The 19,576-nt window shown below is 44.6% G+C and overlaps 1 protein-coding gene across 2 annotated transcripts in view; it reads left to right on the forward strand.

Annotated features, from left to right (window-relative positions):
• TFEC (transcription factor EC) overlaps nucleotides 1-19,576 on the forward strand; it is a 97,942-nt gene that overhangs the window by 61,875 nt on the left and 16,491 nt on the right. For both annotated transcript variants that reach the window (XM_019514542.1, XM_019514543.1), the window contains 2 exons: nucleotides 14,460-14,574; nucleotides 15,456-15,512. In XM_019514542.1, coding sequence (XP_019370087.1) covers nucleotides 14,460-14,574; nucleotides 15,456-15,512 — 172 coding nt within the window. The remainder of the gene's footprint in view (nucleotides 1-14,459; nucleotides 14,575-15,455; nucleotides 15,513-19,576) is intronic.

A 19,576-nucleotide genomic window follows, 5' to 3' on the forward strand; every position in this document is an offset into this window, starting at 1 on the left:
CAGAGAGTAGTAACTGATGGAAGCCAATCGTCATGGTGCCCTGTGACCAGTGGGGTCCCCCAAGGCTCTGTCCTTGGACCCATATTGTTCAACATCTTCATTAATGATGTGGACATTGGAGTCAGAAGCGGACTGGCCAAGTTCGCCGATGACACCAAACTTTGGGGCAAGGCATCCACACCAGAAGACAGGAGGGCAATCCAGGCTGACCTGGACAGGCTCAGCAAATGGGTGAACGAGAACTTGATGGTGTTTAACGCTGAAAAATGGAAGGTTCTCCACCTTGGGAGGAAAGACCTGCAGCATCCTTAAAGGCTCGGCAGTGCTACGCTGGCTAGCACTACGGAAGAAAGAGACTTGGGGGTCATCATTGACCACAAGATGAACATGAGCCTGCAATGTGATGCTGCAGCTAGTAAAGTGACCAAAACGCTGGCTTGCATCCATAGATGCTTCTCAAGCAAATCCCGGGACGTCATTCTCCCCTTGTACTCGGCCTTGGTGAGGCCACAGCTGGAGTACTGCATCCAGTTTTGGGCTCCACAATTCAAAAAGGATGTGGAGATCTTGAGAGAGTGCAGAGAAGAGCCATGCGCATGATCAGAGGTCAGGAAAACTGACCTTATGATGACAGGCTGAGAGCCATGGGGCTCTTTAGCCTGGAAAAGTGCAGGCTCAGGGGTGATCTGATGGCCACCTATGAGTTTATCAGGGGTGACCACCAGTATCTGGGGGAACATTTGTTCACCAGAGTGCCCCAAGGGATGATGAGGTTGAACGGTTATAAACTACTGCAAAACTGTTTCAGGTTGGACATAAGGAAGAATTTCTTTACTGTCTGAGCCCCCAAGGTCTGGAACAGCCTGCCATTGGAGGTGGCTCAAGCACCTACTTTGAACACCTTCAAGAGGAAATTGGATGCTTGCTGGGATCCTAGGACCCCAGCTGACTTCTTGCCCTTTAGGCGGGTGGCTGGACATGATGATCTTCCGAGGTCCCTTCCAGCCCTAATGTCTATGATGTCTATGAAACATCTATAAAAAAGAGGAATAGAGATTATGAAAGGGTAAAATAATTCATCCAGAACTCTGTGGGTAAGGAATTAGCTAAGGGGTATATGTCTATTGGCTATTTGGCTTGAGGAGGTTATAAATAGAGTTCCTCAAGGACTAGTCTTGAGTTCAGTATTATTATATATTTTCATTACTGACCCTGGCACAACAAGCAGAAATTTGCTGATGACATTTAGTGATGACATGAAATTGGGAGGCATTGTCAATATAGAGGAGGAGCAAAATATTATCTCAAAACTATTCAGTGACTTTGAGAACAGATAGAATGAAAATGGAATGAAATTTAATATTGCAAATTGCAAGAACCTCCACTCAGGAACTGCAGGCTAGTATTTCTTCCAGCATTAAGAGGGGGACTTATTATCTAGAAATGACAGAGGAGGAGAAAGCCCTGGATGTATTAGTGATCACAGGATGACAATGTGGCACCAATGTGATAAGGCTCTGAAAAAAGGCAAATGAGGTCTTCGGATGTATCAGGCAAAGTCTTTCTGGTTGAGATAGTGAAGTATTATTCCAGTATACAATACCCTGGTGAGACCTATTCTAAAACAGAATGTACAATTATGCTTGTCTATTTTTAGAAAGATTAATACAAGCTAGAACAGGAGCACACTGAATGCTATGATAATTAGGGGTGTGGAAAGCTTAAATAGGAAGCATAATTTACAAAAGAAGGTTGGAGTAACTGAGATTATTTAGTCTGGAGGAGAGAAGAATACATGAAGGGTGGTTATGAAGAGAATGATGACAGACGGTTCTCTGTGGCTGCAGGGAACAGGAGAAGGAGTAATGGTCTTAAATTACAAAAAGGGAAATTTATATTTGATATTAGGAAAAACTTTCTAATTATGAGGATGGTTAAATGTTGGAAAATACCTAAAGAAGTTGTGGAATCTCTATCTTTTGAAGTTTTTAAGAGCAAGTTAGACAAACCTTTACCTGGAATGGTTGAGACAGGAATGACCTTGCCTTGAGTAGGGGGTTGGACTAGATAACTTCCTGAGGTCACTTAGCGCTATTTTTCCTGGTTCTTTGATTTGTCATAACATGTTAGTATTTTCCATAGAAAAGAAGCTATTTGGTGTGATCACTGTTGATAACTATCAGCTGTAGTAGCAACCCTGATCATGTCCATAGCCTACTTTTTGAATTTAATCAAGTATCACAAACTTCAGTATGTGGGGGGTAAGAATAGGAGAAATGCAGGGAATGTTTCTGGGAATGCTATGTGCTATGGACTCCATCTTGCAAGGCAACGCAGAACCCAAGCCAGAGGCTTGCTCAGTTATTTGAATTTAAATATGGGTTGAGCAATTTTGGAGCAGGATTGAAGCCTGTGTACAAATGACTATCTACTGATGAGACGAGATGTAAAACCAATGCTTTTATACAGTCATTAAAGATCCCATGACACTTTTTATGAAAGCAAGAGTGTTAACCCCAGTGTCCTTGCCAAATGCTAACTTGGTTAATTACATTCTTTTTTCTTTAATTCTTCTTGCACTTTTAATTATAGTATTATTCAATTCCAGTACCACACTGTCACTGGCTGTGCCTTAACTATTTGCTAAGGAAAGAGCTATTTTTTCTTTAGGGCTGGCTACATTTCATAAGTGGATGAAATGATTCATTATAGATGTGTTTTTATATAGGAGAGTGCATTTGCTATGTACAAAGTACTTAGGCATTCATAAATATTTACCTGTCTGTCTATCCACCTAAACTGAGGTTAAGTATTTATATTTTTGGGAGAGTACTATAGAGTCTATCAGGTTTAGTGGTGCTACATTAAAGTAAATAATGGAAAGCACGTAAGTGTTAGAATTTGCTGTTAGGTTATTTGGTTATTTGTTTTTGTTTGTTTGTCTAAAGCAGGTATGTCAAACATGACCTGATGGATGGATCTGGCCCATGAAGCTGTATGATCCAACCCACGGGTCTTGGACTGACCCCACATACCTCATGTGGTATGTGCAGCTGGTCCTGTCTGTGGGCTGGACCTGGTGTTATGAGCATGTAAACAGCATGGGACATGTGCTGCATTCAGCACTCCTGCCAGACTGGCCCTGAGTGTTGACTCTGGGGCCAGTCTGGGTTGAGTTCTGTTGGAGCCACTGAACATGACTGGTCCAGTGGGCTGCTGCATGCAGTGCGTGTCCTGTGCCAGATCCCTGTGCTACATGCAGCACCCACAGCGCTGGGTCTGGCCCTCATTCTGCCTGGAGCATAAGCTCTGGAGTGGGGCTGACACATACTGCCTGCAGTGTAGGGGCTGACACAAGGATGGTGCTGCCATTGGCACCCCACTGGACTGGCCCTGTATGCTGGCTGTGGCATGGCCCAATTCAACACACACAGCAGCCCAGAGACCCTCATACAACTCCCAGGACTACATGAGTGTAACATCCCTGGTCTAAAGCAACTTCAAATACTGAGAGAATTTTAACAATTAATCTAAATTTGTAAAGAAGTTTAAAATCATAGCTCATAATGTCTGGAGGAGGAAGGTAGAACCACTCTGGAAGATCATCTAGATTTTAGAAAAAGAAGAAGGGATAGGACCTTTGACTTCCAGACTTCCTTTCCTAGCTTTCTCACTAGCAGTGTAATAATAATTTGTATTTTCATAGCACTTTACAGGCATGTATTTCATTTGATTGTTTCAATAATAAATAAATATATTTATCCTAGTTTTACAAGAGGAGAAACTGACACTCAAAGAGGTTAAATAACTTATCCACAGTCACAGTAGAAATCAGATCTCTAAGGGCCTTGTTACATGGTAATTTTGGGCAGCTCCTGGGGCTCTAAATACTTGGACTGTCCATACATTAACGCCTGAAATTAGTTTTAGGCACTCATTAGCTGGCTCAAAGTTATGCCACTCTAGGCCAGGATTATCTCTGATCTGTGTTACCCAGCTCATTTTACACTAAGGTGTGGCCACTGTAAGCTACATGTTAGTAGTGTAAAATGCCTCACCTGTCCTTCATCCGGCACTAGACCATTGGGACTACTGCCCCCTTGCCCCTTCCTGCCCCCACTTACTAGTGGCTGCCCGCATTGTCTGTCCCAGAGGACCAGGCAGGTAAGGGTTAACCTGTCTTCCTGGCTGCCGCTAGAGCTGTGCAAAACTCCACGTGCTGATTCGATCCAGAGGAGATTTGGCCTGATTTTGGCAGCTGAATCTCCAAATCCGAACTGAATCAGGAAACTAATAAAAAGGTCTGAATTGATCTGAAGCTCTCCAAATCAATATGGAAAAGATTTGTTTGATTTGGAGATTTTGGTCTACCTGCCACCACCTCTGCTGCAGCTCTCTAGGCTGAGCTCAGCCAGGAGATGAGCAGCCTGGGCTGAGCAGGCAGGTTAACTCTTCCCTCCTTGCACCCCTGGGACAGACAGTGGTGACAACCACAAGTAAGTAGGGCAGGGGGGCAGAGGTGATCTCCAAGGGACTAGAGGGAGGCAGGGATCCTGGGCCCAGGGGGGCAGGGAGCACCCAGAATGGGAGTGGGAGGGGATTTTTACCTTTTGGTCCTCCAGGCCCCTGCTGGCCTGAAGTATGACTCTTCCAAACTTAAGCTAGAATTAACATTGATCAACATTTGTGCAGTTCACAGAGTAAGGTATAACAAGGTCCTAAGAACTGAAGCTTGCTCCTAATCCTCTGTAGTGCAGTGTGTAGGATAGTTATTGTAGAAAAGTACAAACTGGGTATAAACAGATATTTTGATTTACTGGTGTTTTATACCCACTTTGAAGTGGCATAAATTTCTAAATGAGGTGCCACGCAGCTGAAAAGAAGACTTGTGTCCAAGCAAAATAGCTTAGGACTGATACCATGAAAGGACCTAGATGTTGCAATCCTTGACATTATAACACCTAACTTTTTGGACTCCTTATACAATGTCTGGGAAGAGTAAGGCTCCTCAGAAAAGGCTTGAGAAGAGGTAGCACAAGCAAGGGGGAGCTGTTTAGCTTAATTGATAGGTTTAATTAATACTGAAGTGTGAAACATTGCTTTTCCCAGGAGTTTAGGAAGCTAAGTCTTGATAGCAAGGGAAATGCCTGTATAATAGTGGGATTCACAACCTACAATCTTTAGTAATGGCTTTTTTCCAAGATGTTGTCAAAGGAGGTGATGACAGCACTACTATGTCTAGGGGTAAGAAATACAACTTCAATACACTCCTCATCTGTTGAGTTCAAACCCACAACTTCTGTGTCTTTCAAAAGTCTCCTAATCATCTGGAAATAGGCTATTGTGGGTGGTAATACTGACTACTTCTACTGAAAGTCTGCCTCTACAGAACTTAATTCAATATGCATTGGGCTGGTGAGAAAAAATGTGATATTGTAGTCCAATGGTTAGGGTGTTTGCTTGGGAGAATGATTGTGGTTCTGGCAGCCTTTCACTGGTGTCTCTCTTGATTTTGTTCTTTCCTTTCCAAGTGATTTTGGAGGGTAATTTGGGGTAATTCAGTCTTGCCAAGGTGTGTCTCGCATACAGAGTTTTAAGACTATTTTGACACTGTTCCTGTTTAACACATATATCGGATATTTAAGAGAGTGAGATGATTTCGACTGCACCTGCACTTCTCTTAGTATATGGATGCCATCAAGCTGTGTTTCATTTTTATTACATACAGAAGGTGTTGTGGCTCTTCTTTCCCAGTACCTGGTTGTGATTTCAGCATGGATGAGAAAAAAAACTGTCTGACACTTAATCTGTATGAAACAAAGATGATGATCGTAGGTTGGGGAAGATCCTGTGCCTTGTGCATCCATTGTGCAGGAATGATTTTAGCCTATTTTAAAGACTGAAGATGTTTGTCCACCCTTGTTAAAATGATTGTCACTGTAGGTATAGTTTTGAATTGCCATCTTAGATATTGTATGACATTTTTTCTCAGAGTTGGACCTTGTTATAATTCATGATTGTATGACTGGATTGTAGAGATGCTGACTTCATTTAGATGATACAGATGGCTTAAGTATTGAGAATTATGAAGTGATCTTAAATTTATCTTGTGTTTGTCATCCACTCTCTTGTCATCTACAGCTTCTTATTTTTGTTCTTTAATGGTAACAGTAGCATTACAAATTATAGTGTATTTACTGCTAATATGTTTTTGAACACGTTTATAGAACTGCATGAACTGTTTGTACGCAAGAAAACTCTTAATTTTTTTAATAGTTATCATTTCCTAGCCTTTCAAAAATCAGTTAATATAACTCCTTATTATGGGCCCGGTCAAAAGCCCATTGAAAACAGATTCATATTGATGTAGGGAGGTTTAGATCAAACCCTGGATAACTAGGGAAGTCATCTTCATACGGCTGCAAAGGGCCAAAGTATGCTTTAATTTCCACTACATTAGGAAGTCTCTAAATACATACTTAGAGCTAATGTGATTTCAACTGTTATAGTTATAGTATGACTGCAATAAAGTCTTAACAAAATTAAAACTAGAATGAGTACTGTAGTACTCATTGGTTCACTACTAAGGAATGCAATACAGGTGCTTAGGGTAAGAATGCTCTTAGCATTCAAATCCTTCATATTAAATGTTCCTTGTTCATGAGTAATACTCAACTGAATTCTGAACATTCTTAAATATTTGATCTCTCAATGAAAATAAATTTTAAACTGGATTTTCAAAACTGGTTTGACATGGTGATTTCTAATGGTGTTTAGGAATTCTCAGCCTCTGTAGTAGTAGATTTCTACATAAGGTGCTTAAAGTGTAGAGGAGATGTTACTTGTGTAGGTTCAATATGTATGCTGGTTGTTTCATTCTGTGACTGGTTTTTAGGAGAATTTTAGGTGAACTAAACTTCCAGGTGAAAAATTAGAAACATTAAAGTTTTCATAGATTGTAAGGCTGGAAGAGACCTTGGAAGATCTTTGGGTCCAGCCCCCTGCACCAAGCAGGAAAGATAACTGGGGATCAGGTGACCCCAGCAGGGTAATGGTAAAGTCTCCTCTAAAAAAAATTTCTCACTAGGAAGGTAGTGAGGCACTTGAACAGGTTACCAGAGTGGTTGTGGAATCTCCATCTTTGGAGGTTTTTAGGACCATCTAGACAAAGACTTCGCAATGGCTGGGATGATATAGTTGGGGGTGGTCCTGCTTTGAGCAAGGGGTTGTACTAGATGACCTCCTGAGGTCCCTTCCGCCCTAATATTCTATGATTCTCTGAAATTTGCATGTGTAAATATATGCGCTTAAGTCAGGGGCAATGCGTAGGGGGTGCATGCATGTGCACCCCCTATGCATGGCAGTGCACCCCCTGCAAAAAGGCGCCGCTGACATGGTCAGCAGTGCCTGTGGGTGGTTGCCACTTGCCACCCTGCCGCTGGCACTGCTGGCAGCATCTGCAGGCAGTTCCTGATTGCCCCTAGCCGCTGCTGCCACTGCTGGTAGTGCCTACGGGTGGTCGCCGACCTGTGGTCAGTGTTTGCCACCCTGCCCCCACTACTGACTGTGCAGGTGGCATCTGTGGGAGCTCTCCACTCCTACTGCCACTGGCTCAGCCATGCCCCACCAGCCGCGGGGGGCATGCACCATTCATGACTGAAGTGCTCAGGGAAGCAAAACAATAAGATGACTTGAAACAGATCAAAAACTAGAATTTCTGTTCTGCAGGAAATTCTGGTACCTCTCTTCCATCAAAAAGTAAATGAAAAAACAAAACCTCTACTTAAAAATGCTTTGTTTTTTAAAATTAAATTTATTTATGTTAAAGACATGGAACGAATAATGTAACACTAGTATGACATAGATAAGGGCTGAACAAATCTTTCAAAAACACGTCAGCCCCAACAGCTTGGGGATACAAGAGGCCCATTAAAGAATGCACAGAAAGAGTTAAATAAGATCTCAGAACAGAGCTCGCCAGAAATTTTGTTGGAAACACACTACTTTGTTGAGCCTGAAATTTAGTTTGAAACAACTCCAGTTTGACAAATGTTTGCCAAATCTAAGGTAAGGTTCCTGGGTCCAGAGATTGAGAAGAGACTTCCCTGGGACCACAAACTTTTGTTTCTTGCATCAATTTTCTACACATCGTGCTTTCCAATTCATACTGGGTATGGCTCTCTCCACTTCATAACTGAACCAGGAAGGACTTTTCATCAGTGATCTGCATCCTTGATAGGGGAATCTTGTTTTGTCCATCTGATACATCCTCCTTAAAGAACTCTCCATTTCTGTTTTTATAAATCTATCCAAATATTTCTTAATCAGTTTCACTAATAATTTTCATCAGCTTTGAGAAATTAGCCTTTTTAAAGTACCAAATATGTTTTACTGTTTGGGATTGTCCTTTGTTTGCCCATAATAAATTTAGTTAGGATATGTTCACTGTTCTCTATGGATTAGCAACTTCCAGTCCAGTGATTAATTCATCCTTATCCAGCATAATGAGAAACAGAAGTACTTCATGACATGTCTAATATTTTTGTGTTAGAAAATTGCTTTCTATATTTTCCAGAAACTTAGTAATATTTTTATCTGGTTGAATGGAACCACCAGCAAACATCTCCAAGGTAGAAGTCCCACAGAATAATACAGTTTTTCTTCCTGTATATTACAGTCAGATGCTTAAGAAGGAATTCACCCTGTTCTCTAGTTTGATTTCTGGTCTCAAGCCCAGCTAGAATCTTCCCCTTGGTTTTGTTAGTTAACAAACTGATCCATAGTTAATGCAACCAAGTCCTGAAGTTCTGAGATGATCAAAACTCCAAAAGAAGTAACAGTGTCTTTATTAAAGGGCATAACTGTCCTTTTACCCATTCTGTCTTTTTAAAGCCTGTTATAACCAGAGATGATAAGATTTGAATCATGTTAATTGTCCCATCAGTTTTCAGAGGTGTCAATTATAACAAATGTCTTAATTCTTCTTAGGGTGGCATTGCTGATTACCTTTAAACCATCATAAAGACATTTAAAATGGGAGCATTCATCCATTAAAATATGATAACCTGTACTAAGTACCCTGTAAATGTCTTAAAGTTATGCCAGTTCAAGCGGGGGGTATCTTTGATCTGCTTTACCCAGGTCATTCCAGGGTATTGTTAGTCCGCTCCAGGGAAATAAAATGCTTTATTTTCATTTCTCCAGCATCCCAGGATGCATCATTACTTACATTTCACACTCCTTTTCTCCATGGGCAAACTTTTAACTCTCCTGGAATCTACTGCCCATGGGAATGGTGCTGGCTCTGGCCAACATCCCCTTCTGCCCCTAGGGCAGGGGTGGGCAAAATGGTGGATCCAGTTGGTAGCTGGACTCCATTTCCCAGCAGCCGCTGCCCACATGGCTAGGGCTGGTCTTGATGGACACCCGAGCTACAACTGTGCTGTGATGGCACAGGGCTGCAGGGCTGGGGTTGCCATGGAGACTGGTCCCAGCTGCGCTGGTAGGGTGTGTGGCAGGAGAGGGCAGGAGGCTGTTCTGGAGCCCTGGGATCTGGCAGTGGGAGCAGCTTGGTCCAGGGCCTGCACACTTGTTCTGCAGCCTGCACACTGTGGGCAGGGACATGCAGGCAGCAGATCATGGCTCTGCCCTATCTCCTTGCAGTGGTGACAGCCTGGTCTGGAACTGGGGCAGAGCTGCAATCTGCTGCCTGCGTGCCCCTACTCGAAGCATGCAGGCTGCAGATCATGGCTATGCCCTGGCCCCAGACCAAGCTGTCCCCACTGCAAGATCCCAGGCCTCCAGAGCAGCCCCCTGCCCTGCCCTACTATGTACCCTGGTAGTGCGGCTAGGGCAGGTCTTCACAGCAACCCCAGCGATGCGCCATCACAGTGCAGCTGTGGCTGGGGTCTCCCTGGAGACTGGCCCCAGCCATGTGGCAGGGGCTGCTGGGAAATTGAGTCCACTGCTGGCTGGATTCAGCCTGTGGGCAGGACTTTGCCCACCCCTGCCAACTCTGAGGACTCAGCTGCAGCTCACCAGTCTGCTGCGGATCAGTAACATCCAACATGTGCCAAAATGTGGCTTGTGAAGGCATTTTGCATATATGTGTGCTTTGGGGCAGGTGACAGGGAAGCTGCAAGGGGCCTAATCCTTGTTGTGGCAGTGCAGCCCCAGCCCCTTCCCCTTTCCCACCATCTTCCCCAAAGCATGCATGCATCTGCCACCAGCAATGAGCTAGGTCAGGGCTCTATGGATCCTGGTACTTGCAGCCTCCTCACCACCTGCTGCAAGCAGTCCAGGCTCTGTGATGGGTGGCAGGGCCTGCTCATTGCTCAGGCTGGGTGTGGCAGGCAGCCAGAAGGCTGTAAGCAGCTGCATTTGGGTCCCTAGCTTGTTGCTGGCAGTGGTTTCACGTGTGCCTCAGGATGGATGACATAGAAGGGGAGGGCTGCATTGCCACAAGAAGGATTGGGTCTCTTACAGCTCCCCTGACATCTGCCCCTGGCACACCAACATCTTACAAATTGAGGTTGCAGATGTTTTTGGGACTTTGCCCAAAAATATTGCCAACTCCTGCTCTAGCACCCCTGTGTACTTGATTGGCCATCTGTTGGGGCAAGGGGAGTGGTTAAAAAGCAAATTAACTAATAATGACAACAGACAATTGGATTTTAGTGCTGGGCAACCATCTTCTTTCCCATCCACCCTGACCTCTCCATACTGCTGCAGGCCATTGCACCATGGCTCAATTTCCTCTCCCTCACAGTATTAATTTGAACTGAATCACTGTTCATTTGAAATGGCTCTGTCAGCATCCCTGTTACCCAACCCATGCAGTTAGCCTGCTGGGTCTCAGCTTTGCCCCAGTGTGGCATGCATGCAGCCAGCCCTCTGGGTCTCAGGTCCATGCTAGTGTAAGCATAATTGAACTCCTGCCCCCTTTCCCACCCCACACCCTCTCCAACCCAATCCCAGTTCAGTGAAACATGCAAAATTTTGGCCTGAGGCCTATATATTTTTTGGGTTTTGGGGTTTTTTTTTCCCCCCACGCTTTTCTCTTTACATTTTCCCCTTGCCATTCATTACAAACAATTTTTTTTTTTAAAGACTGTTTTCCTCCCGTACACAACTCTGGCAGGCTCCTGCTCATTATAGTGAGGGAAGCCACATTGTAGTGTCTCTGCCTCTGAGCTACATGCTGCCCCCCACCCCCCTTCTCTCACCCTAAAGAAGGAAATGAGTCCTGGCTTCTGTCCACACCCTTGCTCCCTAGTCCCTCCAGGCTAGGGACAGCAGTTGCACACAAACAAGTTTAAGTGATGAGAAACTGGCTTAAACCTGTAACAAAACATAAGTTCAGTGCACATAAAACAGTTTCAAAATGGCTGAAACTTGTTTAAGATAAACTTGGTTCAGTGTAACATCAGATTTAAATGATTTGGGTCAAACCACTTTATGTAACATCTGTCTCAGACTCCTTCCTGGTTTAAGTTAAACCAGAGTCCTCCGGCATCCCAGCATACTCTGCAGTCCTGGGCTGGGCTGTGCTCTCTGTTCCAGAAAGTAGGACTGGCCCCACCCTTCTGCTCTCTAGCCTGAGCAGGAGTAGGGATGTGCCCAGACACATCCTGGCATGGCCCAGTTAAGGCAAAGTGGGCAGGGAGGGGGTTACTTCTTCCCTCCTTCCCCTCCACACCACCCACTGCAGCCTGCGTCTCCCTGTGCAGGCAAGCTGGGGCTGGCAGATCCCAGTTGTGGTCCCTGGAGGCAGAAGGGACAGAGGTAGGAATTAACCTTCTATCTTAATGGGGCCATACCTCCCACCCCTGCCACTGCAGCAGCAATGGGATGGGGAGGGGCAGCAGCCTCTATCAGAGTGCCCAGGAGGAGGTTTATTCCCATCTCTCTTTCCTGTCTGACTGTCAGGGACCACAGCCATCTCAGCATGGCCGCATTAAGGCTAAGGGGGCAGGAAGGAGGTTAATTCCCCCCCACTGGGGTACTGGAGCCAGGGTGGAGCAGCCCCCCTCCCCAGCTATTGCAGGGTGGGGAGGGGGACTCTGTGCAGTGCTGGATGGGGACTCTTCCCCGTTCTCCCCTACCCCTGCCACTTCAGCGCAGGGATAGGGGCTCTGTGTGGTGCTGCCCAGGCTGATCCAGCCCAGCCTGGGCATGGGGAGTGGCTGTTGCTGAGCTGCAGCTACTGAGGAGGGCCCAGCAGCCCAGGGCAGCCCCACTCAGCCCTGGCTGAGGCATCTGTATGTCAGGGCCAGCCTAAGCCACAGGGGTGGGGCCCTCCTCAGTGGCTGCAGCTTGGTGACAGGGAAGCTGAGCCCTGTCAGTGAGAGGAGCCTGGCTTGGTGTGCATGGGTAGTGCTGGCTGAGCAGCAGGCTACCAGGGCCAGCTTGGAGGCATAGCAGGGGCTTGTGTATCCACAGTGAGCCTCTGTGGCAGGCACCTGCTGGGCCAGAAGAGTCAGAAAAGTCCTTCTCTGAGGCCAGGCAGCACTGCACAGCACCCCTCTCCCTGCCCTGCAGCAGTGGGGGAGAGGGAGGAGGAGGATTGGGGAGAATCCCCCTCTGGGGCCAGGCACTGGAGCTGTGTGCCTAGATTGCTCCTGGATGTCAGGGAGTTACTGTGGCAGGCAGAGCTCTCCCCCTCTTCCTTTTTCCCTGTCATGGGGATTTGACTGTGCCCCTGTCTGGCTATGCTTCCTCTTCCCCCACCCTCTGAACCCTGCAGGCCAAGGTGGGGGTTTAAACCCCTTCTCAGTCATACTCAGGCCTGCTGGGGCCTGGCCACACCCCTCATTCCCCCAGCTCAGCTTACCTGTGGAAGGTAAGGGAGGGCTGCTCTAGCGCCCCCAGGCTTCTGGATTCAGCTACTGCATGTGCCTGCAGTTCCAGAATGAAAAGTGGATGTCTGTCCACTTGCAAATCAGTTCAGTCTTTGCAGGTTAGACTAATTTGAATGTCTATCCCTATCTCTAGTGGCAAATTAGTTCTGCAGGTCTGAGATGGCATTAAACCTTAACCTGTGGCTACTTTGAAAGTGTTCTAACTTTATGATGGCAAAGCATTCCACAAATACAAAATGTTTTAAAGATAACCTGTGACAGTCCCCTTATTTGTTATCCGGAGGAAAGAGAATTTATTTCTCCTATTGTCACAAATCATCTATGTTAATTTCTTCTCTTAGGTTTGGGGTTTTTGGAACTTGACTAACAAAAACCACAGCACTGACTCTTTGTATATTGGTCCAGGTTGGAGGACAGTTTTACCTAGAGGTTGCACAGGCCATAAAAATAAATAATACTATCTTTCATTTTTTTTCTCCTTGTTTCTTGCTACACCCTGGTTTTATTGTCTGAGGAGTTGGTGTGGGTCGCACAGTTGTTTTCTATGTTTAGTTATGCCAGAGGAAGTGATAATTAGTGATGAAGGGTTGATTATATAGTAGTGGAAGCACTGACTCAAACAGACATTACTCATTTCTAGAGTTCTAATTTTTAGGAGTTATTGAATTATTCAAAGAAAAAGTACTCTTTAGTGGCATTATCTGAAATTTCTCAGACCATACTTTCAACATTTTTGTTTCTTTTGGAATAACGTGCTACACTTTAGAAAGAACAGAACAACCATAATAATATAGGTTATCACAAACATGGAACAGATCAGGTTAGCTGGTCTATCCTTGTAGCAGTGCAGGATTTTTACCTTATAATGTATTTTCTAGTTCTCTCTCCACTCCCATTTTAAATCTTGCATACAGTTAGGCCTTCTGCTCTTTAAACTGTTTATGCTCTAACAATATCAAGTTTTAATTTTAAGTCCAGTGGCATGGTTAAATATTCACTAGAGACTAGGTTAAGATTAGCAAGGTTATTTTCCCTTTCAACTGAACTCATGTTTGAAGTGTAGTTTCAGTAATCCTGTTATTGGAAATTTTGCTATAGCATTAATTCAAAATTAGACATCAGGACCATATCCTGCCTTCAGTCTGCATACAAAATTCATACAGACTTCGGTCAGCATGCTTTGCACGTGGAACAATGGCAGGCTTTGCTCTTAACTTTTAATTTTAAAGTATAGGATAAGGGCAAATTCTCATGTTAGAGCAATGGTTTTCACCCTTTTTCATTTGCAGACCCCTAAAAAATTTCAAATGGAGGTGTGGACCCCTTTGAATTGTAAGTGTGGGCATTTATATACTTTTGATTGATCAGAATAATCTTTTATGGACCCCTTAGACATAATCTGTGGACCCCAGGGGTCCACAGACTACAGGTTGAAAACCACTGCTTTACAGGCATCTTTGAGGGATAAATACATGATAATGCATGAATACACATCTATGAAAGTGATTTTCTATAAGCATTTACATTTTTTTTAACCTTTAAATACTTCCACTTTATTCTGATTCTCTTTTTTCCTATTTTTTCCTTTGTTTTCTTAAGCTGTCTAATAACATTTTGGATATATACAACAGTGACCAGGGAATATCACCTGCTAATATGGGTCTTACAAGTGCTTCCTGCCCAGCTATCCTACCAGTAAAAAGGGAAATCACAGGTAATATAGCTCTGGGATCTTGGCATGTTTGTTGTAAAAGTTCAAGTAATCTTACAATAAGATACTTGTGAAATGTATTTTTTCTTTAATATTATGTTAGTTAAGACTTACAGGGTATGTGCTATTCCATTTAAAAAGGCTGAGCAAAGATCAAGGGAAATGTTTACACTGTGTTCTCTACTTTAGCAACTTAGAAACAATGTCTGTCCTGTGACTTTTATGAACATCATGCTTCTAATGAACCTAATTATTTTAGGAAACCACGGATCCTTCCACATTTTGGCTCCTGATCAATGGTATAAATAAATTATCATCCATTAAATTTGTTCCAGGGTAGAACAAATGGCTCTTTTAAAAGCTTACAATAAGTCTATTCAAGGTAAATCTATATTAATGGATTAACAACTTTAAAAGTTACATTCAATTAATCCAAAGAATGCTAACAACCATGTACAGTTTATTAGTGTCACTCAAAGGAAACAGTGAGTTTGTTCAACGTGAGTATCTTAAAATCTGATTTACTCTTGCATTATGGGATATACAAATCCCGATTCACATTAGTTTATTGTAAGGACTTTTTTCTGTGATGTAAAGTTCAGTGAATTGGAGAAAAGTACTAAATGCAATGTACTTTCTCAGTATTTCTAAATGTTTTAATTAAAAATGCATGATCAATACATCTTTAGAAACCTGCCAGACACTTGAAAATGTATTACTGGTTGAATGTAGATGTAGTGGCATTGTCTTTTTGTGGGAATTGATAAAAAATGCTAAAGGCATAGCCTAAAAACCTTGTCTTAATGAAAAGGGGCATTGTAACAGGAAACCAGTATTGTAACTTCAACTCAAGGACTTATTTAATAAATGTTCCTTCCTGTCAGAAGCAGATACACGAGCAATGGCAAAGGAGAGACAAAAAAAGGATAACCACAACCTCAGTGAGTATATGCTCTTCAATATTATTACGTTGTGTAGAGAGTACAGGAAGAGAACTTGCCAGCTATCAGCTCTTTGCTGTTGTCCAAGATTAAGAGAAGAGATGCATATCTGTAGGCAAAATGAAAAAGCACTCAGTCTACAAACACAGAGAAACATATTTGTTTTCTTTCTCGAGATGAAATTGTTACTTTGAAATTGGACTGTTTTTTTCACTTGCAGAACACCTCCCACATGTAGAATTAATTAAAATAACACCTGTTTCTTTAGACTATGGAATAATCTTTGGTGCAGACATAAGTTATATTTATTGCACAATAGGCCCCCTGAAAGCACTCTACAGTCATGCCTTGACACATGTTCATGGCTGCAAAGTGCTATAAAGGGGCTGATCACATGACAAATTAACACTTATCTAATGAGGGATCAGAAGAAGGCACTCCAAAGTGGAGCACCATGTCTGTTCCCTAGGGTCAGTCTGTCAGTGCAACCAGGGCTAGGCTGATGCAGCCCAGCCCCACCCCTGGTGTGGTCTGCAGGGAGGGAGGAGGGGGAGGGGAAACTGTGGGCTGGGGTTTGCCCAGCATGAGCTGGAGTGTGGGGGGTGTGGACTGGAGCCCCACAACCTTGGGACCCACTCCTTCAGTTCAGGCCAGGCAAACCCCAGCCTGAAACTGTCTTCTTCCTCCTTCTCGCTGCAGACAGCACTAGAGCTGGTAGGGGGTGTAGGGCTGCATGAGCCATGCCCCAATCATGGGACAAATAGACAGGCTCAAACTCCACCCCCCGACCTAACAGGCGAACATCTGTTGAGTTGACGGGGAGGTGGAGGGTCACTCTAACCTATGGCACTTTATGCAAAGTGTCATAAGCTAGAGCGGGGACCTGCACGTCTGTGAGTGCCTATTATGCCTTTATTTACACTAAGGGCTGCAACCAAGGTTGGAGCTCTGTTTTGCTTGGCCTTATAAAAATAAATAGGGAGAGAATCCCTGTCCTGAAGATCTTAGAGTGCAAATGCACAACAGCAGCGACTGGTGGGAGGGAAACTAGTAAGGTAACTTGTCCCAGGCTACATACCGGCTGCATCTACCTGTGAAATTAATGCGGTGCAATAACTCTAGCTACCTGAAGGCCTGGGGGGTCAGCCTGCTATCCCGGAGCTGCTCCACCTTGGATCAGCATGCTGCAGAGGGACAGGCTGGGGTGTGAGGGTGCTCCATTGCAGGGCTAGCTGGTAGGCAGCCCCTGGACTGAAGCGCTCTTGTGCCCCAACCAGCTCTGTTAGCAACTACATGTGCATTGTTGTGCAGTAAAGAGCTGTGCTGTAGGACAGTACTTGTGTTTACAAGTACTAACCTATAGTGGAGTTAATTAGCTTACTCTGTTCTAATAGCACTGCACATGTAGACACTGAAGTTTACTGTGGAGCTAATTAGGCAACTCCACAGCAAAGATTTCATGTACATCATTTGTACTTACTTTTCAGTGCAGTATTTGACTCCACTGAAAGATACTACTGTCACTATGATGACACTTGACTGTGGAGCTAATTAGTCTGCTCCTCAGTGGGCACATCTACATGTGAAGTTACGTTGCTGTAGCATCCACAGGCAAAAACTGTGATGCTGCTGCTGTATCGCCGTAGTAACACACTCCCTCAGAACAGTGCATTGCTATGGCAACATACAGGCTAAAAATAATCGTGTGCCACCAACACAGTGCAGTATAGGCTGTTACTGCGCTGTTATCTAGTACTTCCTTTTGGAATTTCCTTTTGGTACTTCCTTTTGGAAGTCCTAAATGACCTGCAGTAACAACAGTGCTAACAACAGTGCTGTAGAGCCATGTTTAGATGCATCCACTGAAAATGAAGGCAGTACATGGACTTTGCCGCATGATATCTAAATATCAATGTAACTTGCATTAATTTCATACACTGTTTATGCTTTAACATACACCGGTGTATGGAGGCAGACAAGATGATTAGCTTTTTCAGAGTAGCAACCACAGTGAGTACTTACTATGATGCCTTGTAACTAACTGGTGAGGGAAGTGATAATAGCTTATTGCTATATCAGCAAAGGACTGTGTCTGGACAGAAACAGACATAAGAAAGCTATACCAGTCTCACTTACATCTGTGAAGTTTTCCTCCTAATTTTCCTGGGGTAACTCTACTTTGAATTCTAATAAATAACACCAATAAATGCATGTCATGTGCATACTCCTTTATTCACTGGTATAATGGTGGGTTACAATGTTCTTTGCGTCTTTGCTCTTTGAGTCTAGGCTGGGGCTGAGTTTATGTAACATACATAAGGTAGAAGAAAGGGAAATCCCTGACAGATTCAATTAGGCAGTGATCCGAATTTGGACTAAGGCAGGGCTGTTCAACTCCTAGGCTGCCAGGGGCCATGACCCACTCAGGCTGCACCAGCAGGGGTTGCACTCTGTGGGCTGCAGTAGTGTAAGCCATGGGCTGCTGCCACTGTGTGGTTCCCCTTCCCACCCCTACTGCACTACAGGTGTGGATGGGTAGGGGGCAGCCACCTCTCTAGCTAACTGGCCACAGGTTCCCCCACTGCATTGCAGCTCAGGTTCCCTCACCATTATGGGCTGTGCTGCACCATGCTGTCCCTTGGGGCAGGCAGAGGAAGAAGAAATTGGAGAGGGGGCCTGGAGTCCCTGGCTGCTGCTGCAGCTAGAGCAATAGGGTGATCATTGGCCAGCTGGGAACCTGTGGTCTGCAGATTAACACCTTCTGTGGGTTATCAGTTGGACAGCCCTGGACTAAGGCATTCCCATTCTCTTCATAATTTAGTATGCTAATTATGATTTGTCAGAAGCTTTCAAAGAAACATTTTGGTAAATATATCAACCCTGGCAGGATGCCAGGGATCCCAAAACTTCTACAGCTTGTGACTCTGGGGGAATCTTGCTATGCAAACTGCTTGAGTAATAAAGATCCCACAGCTTCCATGGTATGTGACTCCAGGCAGCTTCACCATGTTAACTCTTTTGCATTTGAGGACATTAGGGCTTCCTGAAGACTTTATGCTTGGGGTTCCAAGACTTTTCAGCTCCTTCATCCATTACAGAAAATGCCCTGACTCCAGGGATTTTCCAGACTGCTCCTGACTCTACAAGATACCCTCATGTAAGCAGACTTCCTAGACTGATCCTGAATCCACAGGAAGTGATATAAGGCAAGCTTGAGAGCCATGTCTGCCAGCCGCTCCATTTTATTTCAGAAAATGTTTTGGGGAGCATGGTCTTTGCAATATCATGTTTTGCTTTTAATAAATTTACATTGTTCTGTGGGGACGATGTAGTCAAACTGCTGCCCTTTGCATTGAGAGTGGAAGCTGGTGAGGCTTGTGATGGTTTCATAGTTTGTAGGGTCGGAAGAGACCTGAGCAGATCATCAAGTCTGACCCCCTGCCATGGCAGGAAAGAGTACTGGGGTGACCCCAGCAAGGTGTACATCTAGCCTCCTCTTAAAGACCCCCAGGGTAGGAGTCAGCACCACTTCTCTTGGAAGTTGGTTCCAGATCCTAGCCGCCCTGACCGTGAAGTAGCACCTCCTGATATCTAGCCTAAATCTACCCTCTGCCAGCTTGTGACCATTATTCCTAGTCACTCCTGGTAGTGCTTGGGGGAACAGGGACTCCCCCAGTGCCTGCCGGTCCCCTCTGACTAGTTTGTAACAGGCCACTAGATCCCCCCTTGGTCTTCTCTTGTCGAGGCTGAACAGGTTCAGGTCCCATAGCCTCTCCTTGTAGGGCCAGCCCTGCTGCCCCTGATCATGCTAGTGGCCCTCCTCTGGACCCTCTCCATGTTGTCTACATCCCTCTTGAAGTGTGGCACCCAGAAATGGACACAGTATTCCAGCTGTGGCCTGACCAGTGCCACATAGAGGGGGAGTATCACCTCCTTGGATCTGCTTGAGATGCATCTGTGGATGCATGACAAGTTGTGGTTGGCCTTCCTAACTGCATCCCCACATTGCCGGCCCATGTTTATCTTGGCATCAATGATGACTCCAAGATCCTTTTCTGCCTCTG

Source organism: Gavialis gangeticus, unplaced genomic scaffold, assembly GCF_001723915.1.
Source record: "Gavialis gangeticus isolate Ggan-Ray unplaced genomic scaffold, GavGan_comp1, whole genome shotgun sequence".
NCBI lineage: Eukaryota > Metazoa > Chordata > Crocodylia > Gavialidae > Gavialis > Gavialis gangeticus.